The sequence below is a fragment of the Schistocerca cancellata genome, chromosome 9, assembly GCF_023864275.1.
Source record: "Schistocerca cancellata isolate TAMUIC-IGC-003103 chromosome 9, iqSchCanc2.1, whole genome shotgun sequence".
In the NCBI taxonomy this organism is placed as follows: domain Eukaryota; kingdom Metazoa; phylum Arthropoda; class Insecta; order Orthoptera; family Acrididae; genus Schistocerca; species Schistocerca cancellata.
The window spans coordinates 444,214,073-444,236,542 of NC_064634.1; the positions used below are offsets into that span (position 1 = coordinate 444,214,073).

The 22,470-nt window shown below is 41.8% G+C and overlaps 1 protein-coding gene across 1 annotated transcript; it reads right to left on the minus strand.

The window, feature by feature from the left end:
• Nucleotides 1–9,856: 9,856 nt before the first annotated feature.
• LOC126101472 (prisilkin-39-like) lies at nucleotides 9,857–18,169 on the minus strand. Its single transcript, XM_049912122.1, has 3 exons — nucleotides 18,137–18,169; nucleotides 12,362–12,485; nucleotides 9,857–9,984 (listed from the first exon to the last, which is right to left on the minus strand). The coding sequence occupies exons 1-3, from the start codon at nucleotides 18,155–18,157 to the stop codon at nucleotides 9,857–9,859; spliced, it is 273 nt and encodes a 90-aa protein (XP_049768079.1). The 5' UTR covers nucleotides 18,158–18,169.
• Nucleotides 18,170–22,470: the final 4,301 nt, after the last annotated feature.

A 22,470-nucleotide genomic window follows, 5' to 3' on the forward strand; every position in this document is an offset into this window, starting at 1 on the left:
GGAGCTCCAACGTTAGGCGGGTTATGGAGCCCCTCAGGAAAATAGCGGGTAGGTCGGGGAAGAATGCCAGTGTGCACTCGGTGTGCTTGCCGGGGGGTCTCGTCCGTAATGTGGAGGAGGCCCTTCCGGCAGCTATTGAACGCACTGGGTGTGACCGGCTGCAGATAGTAGCACATGTCGGAACGAATGACGCCTGCCGCTTGGGTTCTGAGGCCATCCTTGGTTCCTTCCGGCGGCTGGCTGATTTGGTGAAGACAACCAGCATCGCACGCGGAGTGCAAGCTGAGCTTAATATCTGCAGCATAGTGCCCAGAGTCGATCGCGGTCCTCTGGTTTGGAGCCGTGTGGAGGGTCTAAACCAGAGGCTCAGACGACTCTGCGACTATAATGGTTGCAAATTCATCGACCTCCGTTATTGGGTGGAGAACTGTAGGGCCCCCCTAGACAGGTCAGGCGTGCACTACACACCGGAAGCAGCTACTAGGGTAGCAGAGTACGTGTGGCGTGCACACGGGGGTTTTTTAGATTAGAGGGACCCCCCCTTGGGCGAAACGATAAAATACCTGACGGCTTACCAGAGAGGACATTATCATCGTTGATAAAGAACGTCCGTCCTCAGAGACCAAAAACAGGAAAAGTTAACGTAATATTGGTAAACTGCAGGAGTATCCAGGGCAAGGTTCCTGAATTAGTATCTCTTATTGAAGGAAATAGTGCGCATATAGTATTAGGAACGGAAAGTTGGTTAAAACCGGAAGTGAACAGTAACGAAATCCTAGACACAGAATGGAATATATACCGCAAGGATAGGATAAACGCCAATGGTGGAGGAGTATTTATAGCAGTAAAGAATTCAATAATATCCAGTGAAGTTATTAGCGAATGCGAATGTGAAATAATCTGGGTTAAGCTAAGTATCAAAGGTGGGTCAGATATGATAGTCGGATGCTTCTATAGACCACCTGCATCAGCAACCGTAGTAGTTGAGCGCCTCAGAGAGAACCTGCAGAACGTCGTGAAGAAGTTTCGTGATCATACTATTGTAATAGGGGGAGACTTCAATCTACCAGGTATAGAATGGGATAGTCACACAATCAGAACTGGAGCCAGGGACAGAGACTCTTGTGACATTATCCTGACTGCCTTGTCCGAGAATTACTTTGAGCAGATAGTTAGAGAACCAACTCGTGAAGCTAACGTTTTAGACCTCATAGCAACAAATAGACCGGAACTTTTCGACTCCGTGAATGTAGAAGAGGGTATCAGTGATCATAAGTCAGTGGTTGCATCAATGACTACAAGTGTAATAAGAAATGCCAAGAAAGGAAGGAAAATATATTTGCTTAACAAGAGTGATAGGGCACAAATCGCAGAATATCTGAGTGACCACCATCAAACGTTCATTTCTGAGGAAGAGGATGTGGAACAAAAATGGAAAAAATTCAGAAACATCGTCCAGTACGCCTTAGATAAGTTCGTACCGACTAAGGTCCAAAGCGAGGGGAAAGATCCACCGTGGTATAACAATCATGTACGAAAGGTACTACGGAAACAAAGAAAGCTTCATCATAGGTTTAAGAGTAGTCGAATCATAGCTGATAAGGAAAAGCTGAACGAAGCGAAAAAGAGCGTAAAGAGAGCAATGAGAGAAGCATTCAACGAATTCGAACATAAAACATTGGCAAACAATCCAAACAAGAACCCTAAAAAGTTTTGGTCATATGTAAAATCGGTAAGCGGATCTAAATCCCCTATTCAGTCACTCGTTGACCACGATGGCACCGAAACAGAGGACGACCGAAGAAAGGCAGAAATACTGAATTCAGTGTTCCGAAACTGTTTCACTGCGGAAAATTGTAACACGGTCCCTGACTTCAGCCGTCGCACGGACGCCAAAATGGAAAATATTGAAATAAACGATATCGGAATTGAAAAACAACTGCTATCACTTAGTAGCGGAAAAGCATCCGGACCAGACGAGATACCCTTAAGATTCTACAGTGATTATGCTAAAGAACTTGCCCCCTTTCTATCAGCAATTTATCGTAGATCGCTGGAAGAACGTAAAGTACCTAGCGACTGGAAGAAAGCGCAGGTCGTTCCCATTTTCAAGAAGGGTCATAAATCAGATGCGAATAATTATAGGCCTATTTCGCTTACGTCAATCTGTTGTAGAATAATGGAACATGTTTTGTGTTCTCGTATTATGACGTTCTTAGATAATACAAATCTCCTTCATCATAACCAACATGGATTCCGCAAACAGAGATCATGTGAAACTCAGCTCGCCCTATTTGCCCAAGAAATTCACAGTGCCGTAGACACTGGCGAGCAGATTGATGCCGTATTCCTGGACTTCAGGAAGGCATTTGATACGGTTCCGCACTTACGTTTAATGAAAAAAATACGAGCTTACGGAATATCGGACCAGGTTTGTGATTGGATTCAGGATTTCCTAGAAGAAAGAACTCAACATGTCATTCTTAACGGTTCAAAATCTGCAGATGTAGAGGTAATTTCGGGAGTACCGCAAGGAAGCGTGATAGGACCTTTATTGTTTACAATATACATAAATGACTTAGTTGACAACATCGGTAGCTCCGTGAGGCTATTTGCAGATGACACGGTTGTCTACAAGAAAGTAGCAACATCAGAAGACTCGTACGTACTCCAGGAAGACCTGCAGAGGATTAATGCATGGTGCGACAGCTGGCAGCTTTCCCTAAACGTAGATAAATGTAATATAATGCGCATACATAGGGGCAGAAATCCATTCCAGTACGATTATGCCATAGGTGGTAAATCATTGGAAGCGGTAACGACCGTAAAATACTTAGGAGTTACTATCCGGAGCGATCTGAAGTGGAATGATCACATAAAACAAATAGTGGGAAAAGCAGGCGCCAGGTTGAGATTCATAGGAAGAATTCTAAGAAAATGTGACTCATCGACGAAAGAAGTAGCTTACAAAACGCTTGTTCGTCCGATTCTTGAGTATTGCTCATCAGTATGGGACCCTTACCAGGTTGGATTAATAGAAGAGATAGACATGATCCAGCGAAAAGCAGCGCGATTCGTCATGGGGACATTTAGTCAGCGCGAGAGCGTTACGGAGATGCTGAACAAACTCCAGTGGCGGACACTTCAAGAAAGGCGTTACGCAATACGGAGAGGTTTATTATCGAAATTACGAGAGAGCACATTCCGGGAAGAGATGGGCAACATATTACTACCGCCCACATATATCTCGCGTAATGATCACAACGAAAAGATCCGAGAAATTAGAGCAAATACGGAGACTTACAAGCAGTCGTTCTTCCCACGCACAATTCGTGAATGGAACAGGGAAGGGGGGATCAGATAGTGGTACAATAAGTACCCTCCGCCACACACCGTAAGGTGGCTCGCGGAGTATAGATGTAGATGTAGATGTAGATAATTTCTAGAGTTTCATACACCTGTAAGTATGGTTTGTATGCTGTGCAAAATTCATCGAAGAATCTCTCTTACTTATGAAGAAACGTGTACCTATAGGAACAAACGCAGCCAATAGAAGCGAAAAAATGATGAACTTTCACATGCAAAAAAAATATTTTGTTATTTTTTTTTGAGCTTCCACTGCTATGATTGTGAATCCTGAATCCTTTCTCGTCATGCTGACAAAGTTTTATGAATTTATTTGTAAAAGTATAGACACTGGAAATTAAAATGTCCTTCGGTGTCTCTCCTGCTTCAAGACGGCCCGTTTGACGTCCTACGCCCCTTAAACATTCCGAACTTTTGCCCCGTCTCTAATGACCACGATGTCGACGGGACCTTAAACCCCAATCTTTCTTTTATTCAGCGAGGGCAGGTATTTACCTGCAGCGGAACAGCGACCGTTCGAAATTTATGAACCAGCCACAAGTCACATATAAGTGTCTTTTTATTTTGTAGGTTTCACTCGACCAACGAGAGCGTCTTGAGAACTATGGAAATAGACTGCATTTTTTACTTATTCGTGTACGAACTACATCAAAAAATATATAGCAACTGAAAAAAGTCAAGTAAATTATTTAAAATGCAAAATAGAAAAGTTTATACAGGGTGATCGGAAATTCCCCTTACAAACTTCTGGGACATGTAGAGGGTAGTGAGTACAGAACATTTTGAATAGGAACCCAAGTCCGAAATCGTATCGTTTCCGTTCTTCGACAGTTTCAGTTCAGATGTGTACCTCGTCAACGTCTGCTTAGAGCAAGAGAAACGTCTCAGAGTTCCCTGTCCTGGTATGCCACAGGGTAGACACGATGACGTGTACTACGTGCGACGATCCCCGAATGTCACTTACTGTCCGCTTTGCTGTGAGACCCAGTCAGTACCTGTGAATCACCGGTAGGGGAAACCTGGTGCAGTACACAGACATGCTCCTTGTGTATGGCGAAGCTGGAGGTAACGGAAGAGCTGCTAGTCGGCTGTATCACGAACGTTTTCCACACCGTCGCACTCCATCGCACAAACTGTTTGCCCAAGTTACACAACGGCTACGAGGAACTGGTAGCTTCACCGTGAGGAGGCAGGACTGTGGTGCTCCACGGCGACGCCGCACTCCCGAATTTGAAGAAGGTGTACTGCGTCGCATTGAAGATAGCCCGACAACGAGTTCGCGAACAATTGCGCGTGCAATGGCTGTTAGTCACAGTACCGTCTTGGACGTCCTTCATGAGTAACAATTATATCCGTATCACTTACAAAGGGTACACGCTATGGGTCCAGCAGACTTTCCACAACGCGTCGCCCTCTGCACATGGTTCCTGCACCGGACTCGACGCGCCCCTCTTTCCACGTCCAGTTCTCTTCACAGATGAATGTAGGTTCACAAGGGATTGTGTTCTGAATGCTCGAAATAGCCATGTCTGGGTGGACGAAAACCCTCATGCCACGCATGTTCAGCATTCGCAGCAGCAATTTGAGCAGTAGGTGGCTCCACAGTGACATAACGAACTGTTCCCACCCGGTTACTTCGAGGAAAGCTCCGAGCCAGACGCCTTGTAGCGTGCATTCCACTGACCTTGAAACACCGCCATTTGCGATTTCAGTGGTGTCAAGCGGGAGCTCAGTGGAGTTCAGGGTGTAGATCGTTGCGTTTTCAATGAAAGCTGGTTCTGCCCCGGTGCCAGTGACGGCTTTGTGTTCGGAGGTCAGTTAAGAGCCTGCAACAAACCTGTCTTCCTGCTTCATACACTGGACCTACACCTGTAGTTATGGTCTGGGGCACGATTCCATATGACATAATCGGACGTAAGCTCCACCGCCATCCACAAACAGGAATAATCGTCCTTGTATTGACTGAGTAAGTGCAGCAGGCATGGCACTCCATCCTACAAACTGATATACGGCCCCTGTACAACACAATGCATGCACATTTGCATGCTTGCATTCAACATTCTTGCGGTTACACTGGTTTTAATATGTGAGCATTTGAAATTAATAGTGCCTTATTTCGCACTTACATTAACCTGTGATCTTAAAATGTTAATCACGTACAGATGTTACCTAGGAAAATGTGTTCCCAAAATCTCATTACTCTACACTAATAATTTTCTGGTGTTTCGATTTTTTTCCGACAGTGATTTCAGACAAACATGTCGATAGTGAAAGTGCTTCCTTGCAAAATTTATGTGTGGCAAGGCCTTCAAGACTTCCAATAATTAGGGGTCAACATACATAAGTTTGTGCTAGAACGGCGAAGTAATGTGATGACAGAGTATGATGTCACGAACCCTGTGCCATGATTTCCACCATAGGCTCTGCAGCTGCATGCAGCGACAGACATAGATCATAAGACGAACACTTGTTTTAAAATCTTTCGGGCTGACGTGACTTCAACCCGTCACCATCTCCGTCTTCTCATAGCAGTTATGTGAGTTATGATTTCCCTTATGATGCCCATAATAGCACAAAGACACAAAATATCATACCCGTGAACTGTGTCTCCAGAAAAGGTATGACACGCCAGACAAATCAAAAGCAGTGAAATGCGTAGCACAGCGTACTTCCCGTTGTACCAGTTATTATGATTTTTTTCTCTTTCCTTTCACGTATGGAGCGCAGAATGAATGAAATGACTGCTTAAATGCGTCCCTGCGCACTGTAATTAGTGTAATCTGTCTTTCACAATCCATACGGGGGCGGCACATAGAGAGCTCTTACATACACACATCAATAAAGTTTTGCGTCACCCCGATTCCCAGAACTCTTGAAGATAGGCGTTGACTGTGGATATCGTATCACAGACACTGTCCCTTTGACTGTTCAGAGATAGCACGAAACCTGTTCAAAGTTGTAAAGTGCTTCAGCAGCGCCTATTAGACGGAGGGGATCCGACAGCCGATCAGTTCCAGTCATTCCACCAGGAACGAGGTACACGGCCCATGTTGTCTGTAGTTCAACCGTGCCTAGACGGTCAATACCGCGGTTCGATCGCGCCCGCATTGTTACTTTGTGCCAGGAACGGCTCTCATCAAGGGAGGTATCCAGGCGTCTCGGAGTGAACCGAAGCGATGTTGTCCGGAAATGCAGGAGATACAGAGAGACAGGAACTGTCGATGACATGCCTTGCTCAGGCCACTACTGCAGTGGATGCAGTGCATGACCGCTATCTATGGATTATGGCGCGAAGGAACCCTGACAGTAACGCCACCATCTTGAATAATGCTTTTCGTGTAGCGACAGGACGTCGTGTTACGACTCAAAGTGTGCGAGATAGCCTGCATGATGTGCAACTTCATTCCCGACGTCCATGGCGAGGTCTATCTTTGCAACTACAGCACCATTCAGGGCGTTACACATGGCCCAACAACATGCCGAATGGACCGCTCAGTAATCGAATCACGTTCTCTTCGCCGATGAGTGTTGCATATGCCTTCAACCAGACAATCGTCGGAGACGTGTTTGGAGGCAACCCGGTCAAGCTGAACACCTTAGACACACCGTCCAGTGAGTGCAACAAGGTGGGGGTTCCCTGTTATTTTGGGGTGGCTTATGTGGGGCAGACGTACGCCGCTGGTGGCCATGGAAGGCACCGTAACGGCTGTACGATATGTGAATGTCATCCTCTGACCGTTAGTGCAGCCATATCGGTAGAATATTGGACGACAATTCGCGACCCTATCGTGAACATCTTGTGAATGACTTCCTTCACAATAACGAAATAACGACATCGCTCGACTAGAGTGGCCAGAATGTTCTCCAGACATGTACCGCATCGAAAATGCCTGGGATAGATTGTAAAGGGCTGTTTATGGACGAAGTGACCCACCAACCACTCTGATGGATCTATGCCGAATCGTTGAGTAATGGGACAATCTGGACCAACAGTGCCTTGCTTAAGTTGTGGACAGCATGCCACGACGAATGCAGACATGCATCAGTGTCACAGGACACGGCAATCTGGATCACCACATCTGAAGGTCTCGCCCTATGATGGTACAACATGCAATGTGTGGTTTTCATGAGGAATAAAAGGGCGGCATTTTCAGTACAGGTTCCGGAACTCTCGGAACCGAGGTGATGCAAATCTAGTTTTGATGTTTCTGTTATCAGACTAGCCTGAGAAACCCGACGCTACTTCGGTATTTATTTATTCCTGTTATTTCCTCTCTCTGTCCATCTCCTCTTTCCCCTTCTCTCGTCCATCACCTCCTCCTCCCTCTCTCTGTACATCTCCTCCTCTACATGTCTACCTCCTCCTCCCGTCTCTCTCCTTCCATCTCCTTCTCCCTCTCTGTCTGGCCACCACCTCCTCCCCTCTTCCTCTGTCTGTCACTTTTTTTCATACCCCACCCTAATGGGATGTTCATGGCTTTTACCACCAGCCTGTTTCTATCTGAATGGTAAGTAAGATGTATTTCAAGTTTAGCTTAAATCGATCCATCGGCTTAGGCGGAGATATTGAGCACCTGCGTATGAGACATTTATTGTGCAGATACAAGGTCAGCTGTGTATTGCAGGTACAAGGTCAGCTGTGAATTGCATACAAACTATAAACGAGCATTCCTCTGTCGATTCAGCCAGAAGCCGCCTATGCGCAAGCAGATCTATAACTGCCATAGACACTTCTTGGAAGTTCGTAGCATATGCGAAGGGTACTGATCGGCCACGCAAGTCTGATGAAAATATCGAACGTAGCCAATTGGTTGCGACAGGGGACCAAACAGCGAGGTCATCTGCCCCATCGGATTACGTAAGAATGGGGAAGGAAGTCAATCGTGCCCTTTCGAAGGAACCATTCCGGCATTTCCCTGAAGCGATTTAGGAAAATCAAGGATAACCTAAATCAGTATGGCCGGACGTAGGTTTGAACCTCCCGAATGCGAGTCCAGTGTGCTAATGAAAGCGCCACCTCGCTCGGTGAGCGTATCCGAGATGCGTTCAAACCTCGGCAGTCCACAAGACGGGCAGGGCAGTCCAGGAACTTCAACTTCCGTAAACAACGGTGTGGCGTGTTCTGAAACGACGCTTGCACAAGAAGCCTTAAAGTTGCCGTTGCTGCAACAATTACGTCCCGGCGGACATAACAGAAGGTACGAATTTTGCATTTCGCTGCTCCAAGATATGGTAGAGGATACTTTTTCAAACGACGCACCTTTTCGGACGAACTGACGTTTCATCTTCAAGTTTAGTTGAAATCTATCCAGTTGTTTACGAGGAGACATTTAACATACATATATGCCTACCTTTTTTATGAGATATAGAAGGTCATCACTTAAAGTTGGTTCTTATAACTTACTAAGCAGAATTTCACGGGATAGCTTGCGCCTGTCTTCAGGCGTTTGCCGGTTAACGTTTCTGAGCATCTCGGTGACGCTCTCCCACGGGTGGAACAAGCCTCTGACCATTAGTGCTGCCCTTTTTGTGTGCGTTCAATATCCCCTGTTATTTTCATTTGGTATAGATCTTACACATTTGTACAATATTACAGGATGAATAATATGAGTGTTTTCTAAGTAACTTCCTTTGTGTTCTCATTGCATTTCACTAGTGTTCTGTCAATGATCTCCAATCTGCCATCTGTCTTGCCTACCACTTAGCGTATGTGCCCGTTCTATTTCATATTCCTACATATAGTTACCCTCAGGTGTTTCTATGAGTTAACCGATTCCAACTGTCACTCGCTGATGTTATAGAATACTATCCAGTATTCGCGTTAGGGCCTACTTCGAAATTTTATCAAGATCTGGATGAATAACTGTACATTTTTTCCAGGCAGTACTTCTTTATGTGTAACAGCATTGTGAGGGAAAAAGTCTGACGTTACAATTAATTTTATTATTTTTATCTCATTAAAATATAACATGAACGGCAATGGAATGTGGGACACACCTACAATTACTTCGACATTTGTCGATGACTGACCGTCCCAGGCAGCACGCTAAGTCTTAACTACCAAGACATCGTCAATCCAGTTTCAAATTTTGCTTCATACGATGTACAATCGTCCTTTTGACAACAGGCGTATGCATCGTACTAACAAAGATACAAATGATTTTCAGAAATCAAAGAATACTTAATCTACATTACTGTCTTGATCCATGGCATCCAAGATTCCATGCGAGGAATAGATTAATTGTGTTTAACGTGATCGATTCTAGCAAAAAGGCGTAATCGAAGGTTAAGTAAAACAAAAGAATTCTTCAAACTAATGCTTTTATTGAATACATCACTGACAATCTATAGAACCACAAAGTTTAAGTTTTTGTTTGTTTTGGCTCTAAGTTTTGAGAAGCAAGGCGGATATTAACATGCGAATGTGGCAGACAGTCAGTCATCTTGTGAATCAGTCACGGAAGCACGGCGGGTGGGCAGCCATCGTTCTTCACCAGTGGGCGTGTCCGTGGCCATACCCATAGGCAGGGTAGCCGTAGGGAGCACCATAACCGTGGTAGCCATATCCAGGGTAGCCTTTGTAGTCGTACCCATGGTTGTCGTATTTGTATGGGTATCCTGCAACACGAGGAAACGGCCACTAGCTAGATTTATTTGTAATGGCGTGCACGAATGGAACTTAATTTTTACCAACATCAAACAGGAAACATAATGAAATAAATGTTACATGTTATGTTTCAGTTTAGGTAAGATGGAAACGTATGGAAGTTCTGCACCATAAGAAGAAACAAGTTCTTGAAACATCTGCTACGGCATAGCTAACTCCTCAAATGAAGATGCACTGCAGTGTATAAAATGAGAAGCAAAGATCGGAATGTGAGAAACAGATATCGAGGATGTAGTAGGTACTCGGAGGTGGAAGGATTACACAAAGCAGAGGCCGACTGAATAAGGAATCCTACCAATAAACAGATTGAAGACTTTTAAAAATGCATATTACAAGGTGTGCGTCGCCAAGTAGTTGTTAGAATGATAATTATGAGTAGGATTAAACAAATAAACAGTTAACATAATTTAGATTTGATCTTCTGTTTCACATTACTTTGTATTCATCGTTAGTTTCATTGGGCCATATGGAAACCTTGTAAATGTAGAATATACAGGGTGTTCGAGGAGGAATATTTAGTATTCGAGGATATGATAGGAACGCTTATTTGAAGCATAAAGCTTCATATGGGCATATGCCCTATTCCGAATGGTTTCCGAGATCTTTTATGTACGCGAGATGAACTGCTTGGTCACATCATGGACGCTGCTACTCTCGTTAGGGAGCGTACATTCTGTATAGGGTAGATGAAGAGTAAAATAAGTACTTTGAGGAATAATAATAGTTATGCTTGGATTCAATTTTCATTCCACATATACTTAGTGAAATTATCCTCTATAAAGGACGATGTGTGCTTGTGGCGATCATAGAAAGAAGTGCTGAAGTCGGGTAGTACGTAGAACTGACATTATGCGATATTATTAAAAGTATTAGTGGGAAAGAAACAACATTCTTCACGTTACAGAGGGACTCTTTGTCTTACAATATTAGTACGCTACTGTCTTCACCCTGAACTGTGTCCTCACGGTGGAATGAGTTTCATTAAATCTACCAGATCACCTTATGTGGACGAGCAGTCTGCTATAGTCGTGTTCGTACTCTCTACCGGAAAATGTAGTGCACGTGACATTACAGAAAGAAATGGTACTGAGTAATTGTATAGTTACACTATGCTGACAGCAATAATTTAGCATCTACTTATGAAAAGGATCAAGAATAAGATCACAGCGTTTGAATAGATTTTCTCTGAAAACGACATGCTTCCGAGAGCAACATGCGTTATGCATGTAGCTGTTGTTCTGCCAGTAACCATGTTAAAACAGGGCTGATGAGCTCTACTAATTTAAATGGGAAACTGCTCCTGGAATCGGAAGAATAGACACTACTTCTCAAGGTGACGATGAGGAAATCACATGTCAAAAAAAGAATTAAACTGAAAAAATGCTGTAACATTATCTACTGCTCATTCTGGAGGAAAAGAAAACTCCAAAGAGAAAGGAAGATTTTTAACGTTGACGACGAGGTCATTAGAGACGTAACACCAGATGAGATTGGGGAAAGGTGGGAAAGGAGATTGTCCGTCCCCTTTCAAAGGAACCATCCCAGCATTCGCCTTAAGCGATGTATCGAAATCTCGGAAACACCCAAATCTGGATGTCCGTACAGAAATTTGAACCACCATCCTCCTAAATACGAACTCGTCTCTTAGTAGCTCTCTCGGTAAAACTGCGAACGTCAATTGATACAGATATTCACAGCAAAAAAGAACATGATAGGAGCATACACCAAAATTTCAAAACTGGATTTAAAAGTGTAATAATAAAGAAAGACATAGCAAACAATGTTACAAATGATGACAGAAGCTAAGAAATCATTAAGAGTAGATTCCTGAAGACAAAGAATAATTCTTTTCGAACCCACATCTAGTGGAATCGGATACCACAATAGGATTGTATCCAAATGAAGCGTAGGATTCAGAAAAGCGGTCAGAAACGTTTGAGTTCTGTCTTTGAATTTAATTAAAGATACATATATGAAGTTCGGAATGAAGAGGTAGGTTGATAATATTACTGGAACACGTTACTGAGATACATGTGAGTGGATATTACAAATACTTGAAGAAGAAGCGATAAGGAGGAGAGTAGGTGTTAATGCACAAAAAAAGTTTCGTGTTCGTTCGATGTTGGTGAACACATTCAACGTTGCAAGGGGATGAAACCGGCATAAAATCGTTTTAAAATCTACAACATAAAAGAATTGCTTCTCAGACTGGTCTTACCTACTCTATTTATACAGACAGCACCGAGTTATGCATAGAAATTCCAGTCATTAATCGAGATTAAATAACGATGCACAAAGATCTGTGGCACGTGTTTAAAAGCTACTTACCGCCGTAGTATCCATGTCCGGGGGACTTGTAGGGGTAGTAACCGTGCCCATGTGCTACGACCAGAGGGTAGGAGGCCTCACAGCCAATCAGTAGAGCCAAACTGGCCACCGCTAGAAGACATACCTGCAACACATCACACATTGGTTGGTAACTGAGAGGAAGTAAGCGATGATGGACGTCGTCTTATCACAAATGTGCTACCCTACTCCCTACTCTGTACACTTCAAACAAAACTGATATTGGAGAACTCTGCACTATGAAATATTGACAATGTAACGTAAATGGAAAATAAATGGTATGTAGAAATTTGGGCCATTCGAAATGAGCTCTGTAAATTCCATTTTAATCGCTGTTCAGTTTAATTTTATGAGAAAGTAATTAACTCTTAATCGACGTCAGCGTCGATTAAATAACGTTGATTAGTCTGTAAATGCTGTCACGAATGTCTTGAATTTACCTCATAATCGAAGTATGCCCCTATTCGTAGAGATCCATTCATTTAATAATATGTATGACTGCTACAATTTTCTCCGATGTTTCAAGTGATACTATTTTTCTGTATCAAAATTTCGATCTCTTTTTCAGACTAGACACTCCAAAACAACGCTGATCCGTATATTTTTAATATGAAGTAAAGAACTTCCCTTACAACCATGTGCAACGTAGGCACAGTGCAAGGCGGTAGAAGCGATTATGGCGAAGGGAAAAAGGAAACCTTAAGCTGTCACTGCGTGGGAACATAGAAAAATGTACTAAGACATTTGAAGTGCGTCTGTACAAATTTCTACCCCAAATAAAAGCGACGTTTTGGGCACACCACTTGTCTAATATTTAGAGTGATATGGGTGTGAGCCCCCCATGAACCACGGACCTTGCCGCTGGTGGGGAGGCTTGCGTGCCTCAGCGATACAGATGGCCGTACCGTAGGTGCAACCACAACGGAGGGGTATCTGTTGAGAGGCCAGACAAACATGTGGTTCCTGAAGAGGGGCAGCAGCCTTTTCAGTAGTTGCAGGGGCAACTGTCTGGATGATTGACTGATCTGGCCTTGTAACATTAACCAAAACGGCCTTGCTGTGCTGGTACTGCGAACGGCTGAAAGCAAGGGGAAACTACAGCCGTAATTTTTCCCGAGGACATGCAGCTCTACTGTATGATTAAATGATGATGGCGTCCTCTTGGGTAAAATATTCCGGAGGTAAAATAGTCCCCCATTCGGATCTCCGGGCGGGGACTACTCAGGAGGACGTCGTTATCAGGAGAAAGAAAACTGGCGTTCTACGGATCGGAGCGTGGAATGTCAGATCCCTTAATCGGGCAGGTAGGTTAGAAAATTTAAAAAGGGAAATGGATAGGTTAAAGTTAGATATAGTGGGAATTAGTGAAGTTCGGTGGCAGGAGGAACAAGACTTTTGGTCAGGTGATTACAGGGTTATAAATACAAAATCAAATAGGGGTAATGCAGGAGTAGGTTTAATAATGAATAAAAAAATAGGAGTGCGGGTTAGCTACTACAAACAGCATAGTGAACGCATTATTGTGGCCAAGATAGACACAAAGCCCATGCCTACTACAGTAGTAAAAGTTTATATGCCAACTACCTCTGCAGATGATGAAGAAATAGATGAAATGTATGACGAGATAAAAGAAATTATTCAGGTAGTGAAAGGAGATGAAAATTTAATAGTCATGGGTGACTGGAATTCGTCAGTAGGAAAAGGGAGAGAAGGAAACATAGTAGGTGAATATGGATTGGGGGGAAGGAATGAAAGAGGAAGCCGCCTTGTAGAATTTTGCACAGAGCATAACTTAATCATAGCCAACACTTGGTTCAAGAATCATAAAAGAAGGTTGTATACCTGGAAGAATCCTGGAGATACTAGTAGGTATCAGATAGATTATATAATGGTAAGACAGAGATTTAGGAACCAGGTTTTAAATTGTAAGACATTTCCTGGGGCAGATGTGGACTCTGACCACAATCTATTGGTTATGAACTGCAGATTGAAACTGAAGAAACTGCAAAAAGGTGGGAATTTAAGGAGATTGGACCTGGATAAACTGAAAGAACCAGAGGTTGTAGAGAGTTTCAGGGAGAGCATAAGAGAACAATTGACAGGATTGGGGGAAAGAAATACAATAGAAAAAGAATGGGTAGCTCTGAGGGATGAAGTAGTGAAGGCAGCAGAGGATCAAGTAGGTAAAAAGACGAGGGCTAATAGAAATCCTTGGGTAACAGAAGAAATATTGAATTTAATTGATGAAAGGAGAAAATACAAAAATGCAGTAAATGAAGCAGGCAAAAAGGAATACAGACGTCTCAAAAATGATATCGACAGGAAGTGCAAAACGGCTAAGCAGGGGTGGCTAGAGGACAAATGTAAGGATGTAGAGGCTTGTCTCACTAGGGGTAAGATAGATACTGCCTGCAGGAAAATTAAAGAGACCTTTGGAGATTAGAGAACCACTTGTATGAATATCAAGAGCTCAGATGGCAACCCAGTTCTAAGCAAAGAAGGGAAGGCAGAAAGGTGGAAGGAGTATATAGAGGGTTTATACAAGGGCGATGTACTTGAGGACAATATTATGGAAATGGAAGAGGATGTAGATGAAGATGAAATGGGAGATAAGATACTGCGTGAAGAGTTTGACAGAGCACTGAAAGACCTGAGTCGAAACAAGGCCCCGGGAGTAGACAACATTCCATTTGAACTACTGATGGCCTCGGGAGAGCCAGTCATGACAAAACTCTACCATCTGGTGAGCACGATGTATGAGACAGGCGAAATACCCTCAGACTTCAAGAAGAATATAATAATTCCAATCCCAAAGAAAGCAGGTGTTGACAGATGTGAAAATTACCGAACTATCAGTTTAATAAGTCACAGCTGCAAAATACTAACGCGAATTCTTTACAGGCGAATGGAAAAACTGGTAGAAGCCGACCTCGGGGAAGATCAGTTTGGATTCCGTAGAAATGTTGGAACACGTGAGGCAATACTGACCTTACGACTTATCTTAGAAGAAAGATTAAGAAAAGGCAAACCTACGTTTCTAGCATTTGTAGTCTTAGAGAAAGCTTTTGACAATGTTAACTGGAATACTCTCTTTCAAATTCTGAAGATGGCAGGGGTAAAATACAGGGAGCGAAAGGCTATTTACAGTTTGTACAGAAACCAGATGGCAGTTATAAGAGTCGAGGGGCATGAAAGGGAAGCAGTGGTTGGGAAAGGAGTAAGACAGGGTTGTAGCCTCTCCCCGATGTTATTCAATCTGTATATTGAGCAAGCAGTAAAGGAAACAAAAGAAAAATTCGGAGTAGGTATTAAAATTCATGGAGAAGAAGTAAAAACTTTGAGGTTCGCCGATGACATTGTAATTCTGTCAGAGACAGCAAAGGACTTGGAAGAGCAGTTGAACGGAATGGACAGTGTCTTGAAAGGAGGATATAAGATGAACATCAACAAAAGCAAAACGAGGATAATGGAATGTAGTCAAATTAAGTCGGGTGATGCTGAGGGAATTAGATTAGGAAATGAGACACTTAAAGTGGTAAAGGAGTTTTGCTATTTAGGGAGTAAAATAACCAATGATGGTCGAAGTAGAGAGGATATAAAATGTAGACTGGCAATGGCAAGGAAAGCGTTTCTCAAGAAGAGGAATTTGTTAACATCGAGTATAGATTTAAGTGTCAGGAAGTCGTTTCTGAAAGTATTTGTATGGAGTGTAGCCATGTATGGAAGTGAAACATGGACGATAACTAGTTTGGACAAGAAGAGAATAGAAGCTTTCGAAATGTGGTGCTACAGAAGAATGCTGAAGATAAGGTGGGTAGATCACGTAACTAATGAGGAGGTATTGAATAGGATTGGGGAGAAGAGAAGTTTGTGGCACAACTTGACTAGAAGAAGGGATCGGTTGGTAGGACATGTTTTGAGGCATCAAGAGATCACAAATTTAGCATTGGAGGGCAGTGTGGAGGGAAAAATCGCAGAGGGAGACCAAGAGATGAATACACTAAGCAGATTCAGAAGGATGTATTTTGCAGTAGATACTGGGAGATGAAGAAGCTTGCACAGGATAGAGTAGCATGGAGAGCTGCATCAAACCAGTCTCAGGACTGAAGACCACAACAACAACAACAATGGGTGTGAGCAAATTTCACGTAAAGGAAATAGATAGGTAATGTAGGAGAATGGCCAAGGGAACCCCAAGAAGAAATTCTGTATTTTGTGCACTATTCTGAAATGCCTCCCGAAGCATGAAGAAAGTAAAAAACAAACGGTGTGTGGTTACGGTTTGCTCTTCTCTTCCCATCAAGTAAACAAGCTCGAAAAATGCCCTACTAAACAAGGATATCAAATAAGGGTAAATGAAGGACTTACTTGCCATCTATGAAAGTCGTGACACCTTTTTCAAGCAACGTTTTTCATTCTATATGTTTAATTTATTTCAGCTATTTCTATGGAGAAACATCGTAGAATAAACCAAAGAGTTATTTAATATTTAGAACAAATAATAATTTAAACGTGTTAATGGAAGTGACGAAATGCATTTCCTCTGTTCATTGCTACAGACGACATCGTAACCTTACCATTACAGGCGGAAGATGCTTTGATCGCATCAGCTTTTACAGCGGACATGTGTTACGTTGTTAGAACAAATAAGAAACAGCAAAGAACGTCACAAAGTTGATAGGTTTTAACTGAGTGCTTGTTTTAATCACGCTCTAGTAATAATTATCGTGTATGCTCTTGCAAGCAGCAAACACAACAATCGATTATCTGACCTTGATAGACGTCTGCGAGCGTGTTGGTCAAAATCAATAAATTTTCCGAAGAATCCTTAACACTGTTTAGCGTGTTGTATATCAAATATGAACTCGATGAAATTCATTCAACACACCGATTATCTTATTTTGGCACAGTTAAAATATGGAAACCGAGAAGATTTTATTGAAACATGCCACCGCGAAAGACTGCTAGGACACACAGAAATGTGAGGTGGAGGCAGCTTTAGCTGTCTATTAATGCGACACATCCGCCAGAAACCGTACCTGTATATTACTAATCGGATAACCCGGGACACACTGTCAGTTGGGAGTTGCCTAGCGAACGGATGCCAGGGGCAACAAGCATTTCATTTTCAATATCTCATACAGTTATTTACCACATTTAAAAATTTTAAATGCTGCCGAAGTCTACTTTTTAAGCGGTATAATGCTACGCCAAATGTTTAACACAAAGGCTCAACTATGACAGTTAGGAACTGTGTAGATACTTTGAGGCAGCTTAACTCAGCGCGCAAAATACTCAGGATACATTCATCCAGTTTATGAGAATGAGAGCACTTTGTGACTTCAACAAACTTTGCACACAATGTCAAACCTATACGAAACTTTTTCCTTCAGACACCCGCCAAAACGTAATGGAAAAAGTTTATCGGTTACTAAAACTTTGTGGATAAGTCAGTAAAACTGCTGCATCAGGAACGACGTTTTAGTTTATTACTTCTTGGTAGTGAAGTTATTCGTAACACATTGTGCAGACAATGTCCACATACTCTACTGCAAATACATCACATCTTTATACGACACGTAAATTGGAAGATATGACGTTTTATACATGGGATTTCGATTCTTTTTAGAATCAGGGACGGGGGTTTACTAGTGGAACACTATTCCAGGAGGAAGTAGAATGCATCCCATTCAGAGTACGGAATAAATTTAATGTTATAAAGTCAAAGTATCGGGGGACAAATGAGGCGGTACTTACCAGTGAGAGAACGCGAGACATTGTGCTTGTTGACTGAGGGCTGCGGGTTGAGAGTGAGGAGGTGTGTGGCGGCGCCTGCTTTATACCCAGCGGGGCTGCCGACGTCTGCAGTCTCGAGAAGCAGTGCCGCGAATAGCAAACAAGCGACGGCTGTGTCACTGGCGCAACCTTGCGTACATGAAGAAGGAACTTCAGGCCAAGTCGTCGGGCGCTGATCTGGATCTCGGCGAGTTATGCTCGAACTACTCATCACGCTCTGTAGAAAAAAACTTTCTTATCGTGCTTTCGCTTAAGACCTCTACCACCCTTTTTGCCAGCACTGGCGAGGGGTTTTTACTTTCGTATGGTTTTTTTAGTTTGCGTTTTTATACTTATCACTCAGTGATTACGTTACTGTGTAGGAGAACGTGGGATAAACTGGCCGGTGCAGGAAAACTAGTAAAAAAAATGGTTCAGATGGCTCTGAGCACTATGGGACTTAACATCTATGGTCATCAGTCCCCTAGAACTTAGAACTACTTAAACCTAACTTACCTAAGGACATCAAACAACACCCAGTCATCACTAGGTAGAGAAAATCACTGACCCCGCCGGGAATCGAACCCGGGCGCGGGAAGCGAGAACGCTACCGCACGACCACGAGCTGCGGACTGAACAACTAGTCATTACATATTTTTGTCCTGAACGGTACTGATTCCTGCCGAGAAGTGACCAACTAGTTTGACAGACGAAACTTGTTTTAGTAAGCACTTTTCTTATTTTCAGTCGTCTGACGTAACGTACGTCATTTATATTATTCTTGTTACCTCACTCATACGTAAAACAGTACATTTTTACAATATCATAGTTTATACAACGTCATTTGGCCGACAAATTTAGTTCGTTGTGGCTTCTTACGGTTTGATAGTTTAATCAGCGAACCACTTATATCGACATGGCGTCAGGTAAAGTGGTTACTCTACTCATCGGAAGAAGTTGCCAACATGTTTTCCAAAATAAGAGTTAGTTACTTCCATATATCACACATCATAGGCTACTACTGACTGTCTGCTAAACCTTTTTCTAGACAAGCCTATCAGTTTTCATTTTAACCCTTAGTGACGATTCTTGTAATGTGGTCAAGTCAATTTTCGATTTTGTATGTTATCGATTGGCACGTCAGAGAGAGAAAGAGTTACGTTACTGTTAAACCATCTTTGGCCTTGTCGTGACACAATCTTAGCCTCTGCGCAGTCTGATACATCCTTCGTCGAAGTGCCGTACATGATGGACGTATTTAGTAGCGCTGTGTGTACTTATGATTGTATCTGTTAGACGAAGAATGGACAGCAACAGTGAGTATGTTGGGTACATTGAAAAGTGAAAGGAATATAAATTTTGAGTAATGTCATTATTTTTGAAGGGAAGAAGTCTGCAGCACTGCGTGGCTAGGAATGATTGATGTCAGCTAGTTAACTTACTTAGCCCTGAAAGAAAGACCATCCAACTTCTCTGACCCACGGATTTGCATATTAATTGAGTAAGCTGGTTATTTTTATAGAAATTCTCCGTTAACTTTGTACTCTCGTAAAATCGTGATTCACTTTGTTAAGCATAGTATTATTCAGTCCAATATTATGTGTGAAGGTCACACGAAGTTTTACTCAGTCTTTTTGAATATTTATACCTCACTCGAAAATCGTTGTCTCGGAATATCATTTCATAGGAATAGTTACTCTCAACCAATTGTTCACATTACCACCTGCAACAGTTCGAGTAAGTACTTAGAAATATAGCTTAGCCTCCGCCTGCATGTGTCGCTGTTGTGCTTTCGAGAAATTTGCAACTATATTGTCAAGGCGCGATGTAAGTGGAAGTTTTGATTAGGGCTAAAAAATTGTTCTACTTCAGTTGCTCATTGAAGATAAAGGCAAGTTGCATTCAGATTATTTACTGTTCATTTCATATAAGGTTTTTGTTTAGTCAAAGTTTAGCACACAACTTTAAGTTGCTCAACAGTTTATGGAGACATGGTTGTTGGTAATACGTAGATTTTATAGAGTGGGAGGTAAAATTGGGATAAATTTGAGACAGAAGCAAACATGTTGGGGACGTTACCTTCTGAATTTACGTATATTACTTGAAACCATCTCTGTTCTGTTATATTTAGGCTACTATAAAAATCCGACTGGAAACAATCTCCTGCAGGAGCTTCCTATTGTTTGAGATACTAAGACATCAAGAACCCTAGAAAATTCCTTAGGAATTCAGAACAAGAAAGATAGGATCCCGCTGCAATGACACTGGCCACATTATCCCCTTAACGCCTCAGAACTAAAGGGGCGAAAATGTTACATTGCTACTAAACCATTGTAAATTTTATTATTCCAAATTTTAGTCAAAGAAAGTTATAATTTATAGGTTATGCACTAGTCAGTTATAATTATTAGATTTCCAATGGTATGTCACATACAAAATAAGTACAAAATATCCAGTTTTTATCCTAAATAAGCAATTTCACTGCTCAAAACGTTACTGGAAAAGAAGTCATAATTTATGTCATGAACTGGTTGCATATTACTATTTGTGAGGCAGACCGCGAAGCCCTCGCGGTCCGCAGTCTCTAGTCACACGACGAGGCCCATACAACGGGCTTAAAGTGAATTTGCTACAGCGTGTTTAATAGAAGTGACAAAACCTTATGGTTATGCATCAAGTTTTATGAAGTTGACTTAGAACATGGCTTGTTTTAGGCAAACGTTTAAATAATATTTTATGTAAGTACTACACGTTGCATCCTGTAGGATGACCATATCTAATATAATTTACTAGCACATTATGATATTAACTTTTTGCAGGTTCTGAAGAAGATGTTATTACTAACGTTGAAACCTAGGTAAACGATAAAGTTAACCTACAACTGTAGGCTGTATATCCTTATATAAACAATATCAGTTGCTGTCGCAGCATAAAAATGTTAAAAATTATGAAAAGCATATTATAACTCCAGCAGTATTTTACACACAAAATCTGTAGTTTCCTGCTTTAAATACTATTATTACAATCTATGCACTTTTCTCCCTTGAGACAGTTGTTGTCTTCACTGAATTCTCCATCTTTGCGCCTTTATCTGTTTCTTCAAGCAAATCTGCAGTACTGTATTGTCAAAATCAAACTGTACCATCCACACTGTGCTAATTTCCGCACAAGAGAATATTAGCACTGGAAGGGAACAGTGCGATATAAACTAACACTCTTCTAAATCTGACTGCTTAATATTTCACCTAAGAACCCGCACTAAGATAAATACTAAGTGTTAAAACAAATGTGCCAACTATTAGAATACAGACACGCCATTACTAAACATCTGTAATATTCATGACAACAACAACCGTGTCAGCAAACCGCTGGAGTCGGACAACAAATGCTTCACACATTGGGAAGCGGAATTCCGCGTTATGCAAGACAACTTTTTTCTGTTTTGTTTCACTCTGAAATGTTTCAGCACATTTTGTACTATCTTCAGTGGGTTATTTTTTCCAGTTGTAAAATTGGTGTTACATATTACCATTTAGCGAAACTTTTAGTACATAATATTTACAACTGTGAATGAATAATTGTCGTAAAATATTATACATCATTTGTTCATAGTTCACAATTAAGATATTTATTAACGGCCTGATGCACTATGTGTTGTTTATAACATTATGTTAAAGTTATATTTATAGGTAATTGTCAAAAAGAGTCGATTTATGCATTAGTTTACATACCTTACATGATACTACTAGACATTTATTTCGTACAAGTGAATAGCCATGCAAGTGGACGCAGTGATCAAAAAGCTTATTCTACAAAAAAACAATTACTTTCTTATTACAAGGCTACCTTTAATAAAACACGGCGAAAAATGCAGTATGACCACACTGGTCCCAGAGCGACCCAATATGCATTAAGATGAAGCAGAACCACATCATGCGTTATAGCGGCTTCTGTTGATTACTAGTAGGCTAATATCTTTCACTATTTTATTTAATTAAAAGAAACGATATTATGCGATGAAGAGATATGTGGTGGCTGTAAATATGGAATAAATCTTACAAATGTTCTCATACTGTATGTTATGCCATTGGGGACATCGTAAGGCCCGTGTAAGCACATGGAGACATGTATGCATGTCATTATTTGTCATTGGTTATTTTATTGTATATTTGAAATTTGTTCGACTTGAGATCGTTGTGTACTGCAACCTGGATACGTATTTTGCACTACGCGTCTGTTGCTATTTTTGCACACAGTTTGTTGTTTCGCAATGTTCATTTATTACGAGGTAGCGCTGGGAACAAATGACAAATGAC

What these genes read in the sequence shown, in the direction of transcription:
- LOC126101472 (XM_049912122.1), bottom strand. Translation starts at nt 18,157, where the DNA reads ATGTCTCGCGTTCTCTCACTG. An exon ending in TGTCTCGCGTTCTCTCACTG is followed by an intron (nt 12,486 to 18,136) that starts GTAAGTACCGCC and finishes GATGTGTTGCAG; the next exon opens with GTATGTCTTCTAGCGGTGGC. An exon ending in CGGACATGGATACTACGGCG is followed by an intron (nt 9,985 to 12,361) that starts GTAAGTAGCTTT and finishes CTCGTGTTGCAG; the next exon opens with GATACCCATACAAATACGAC.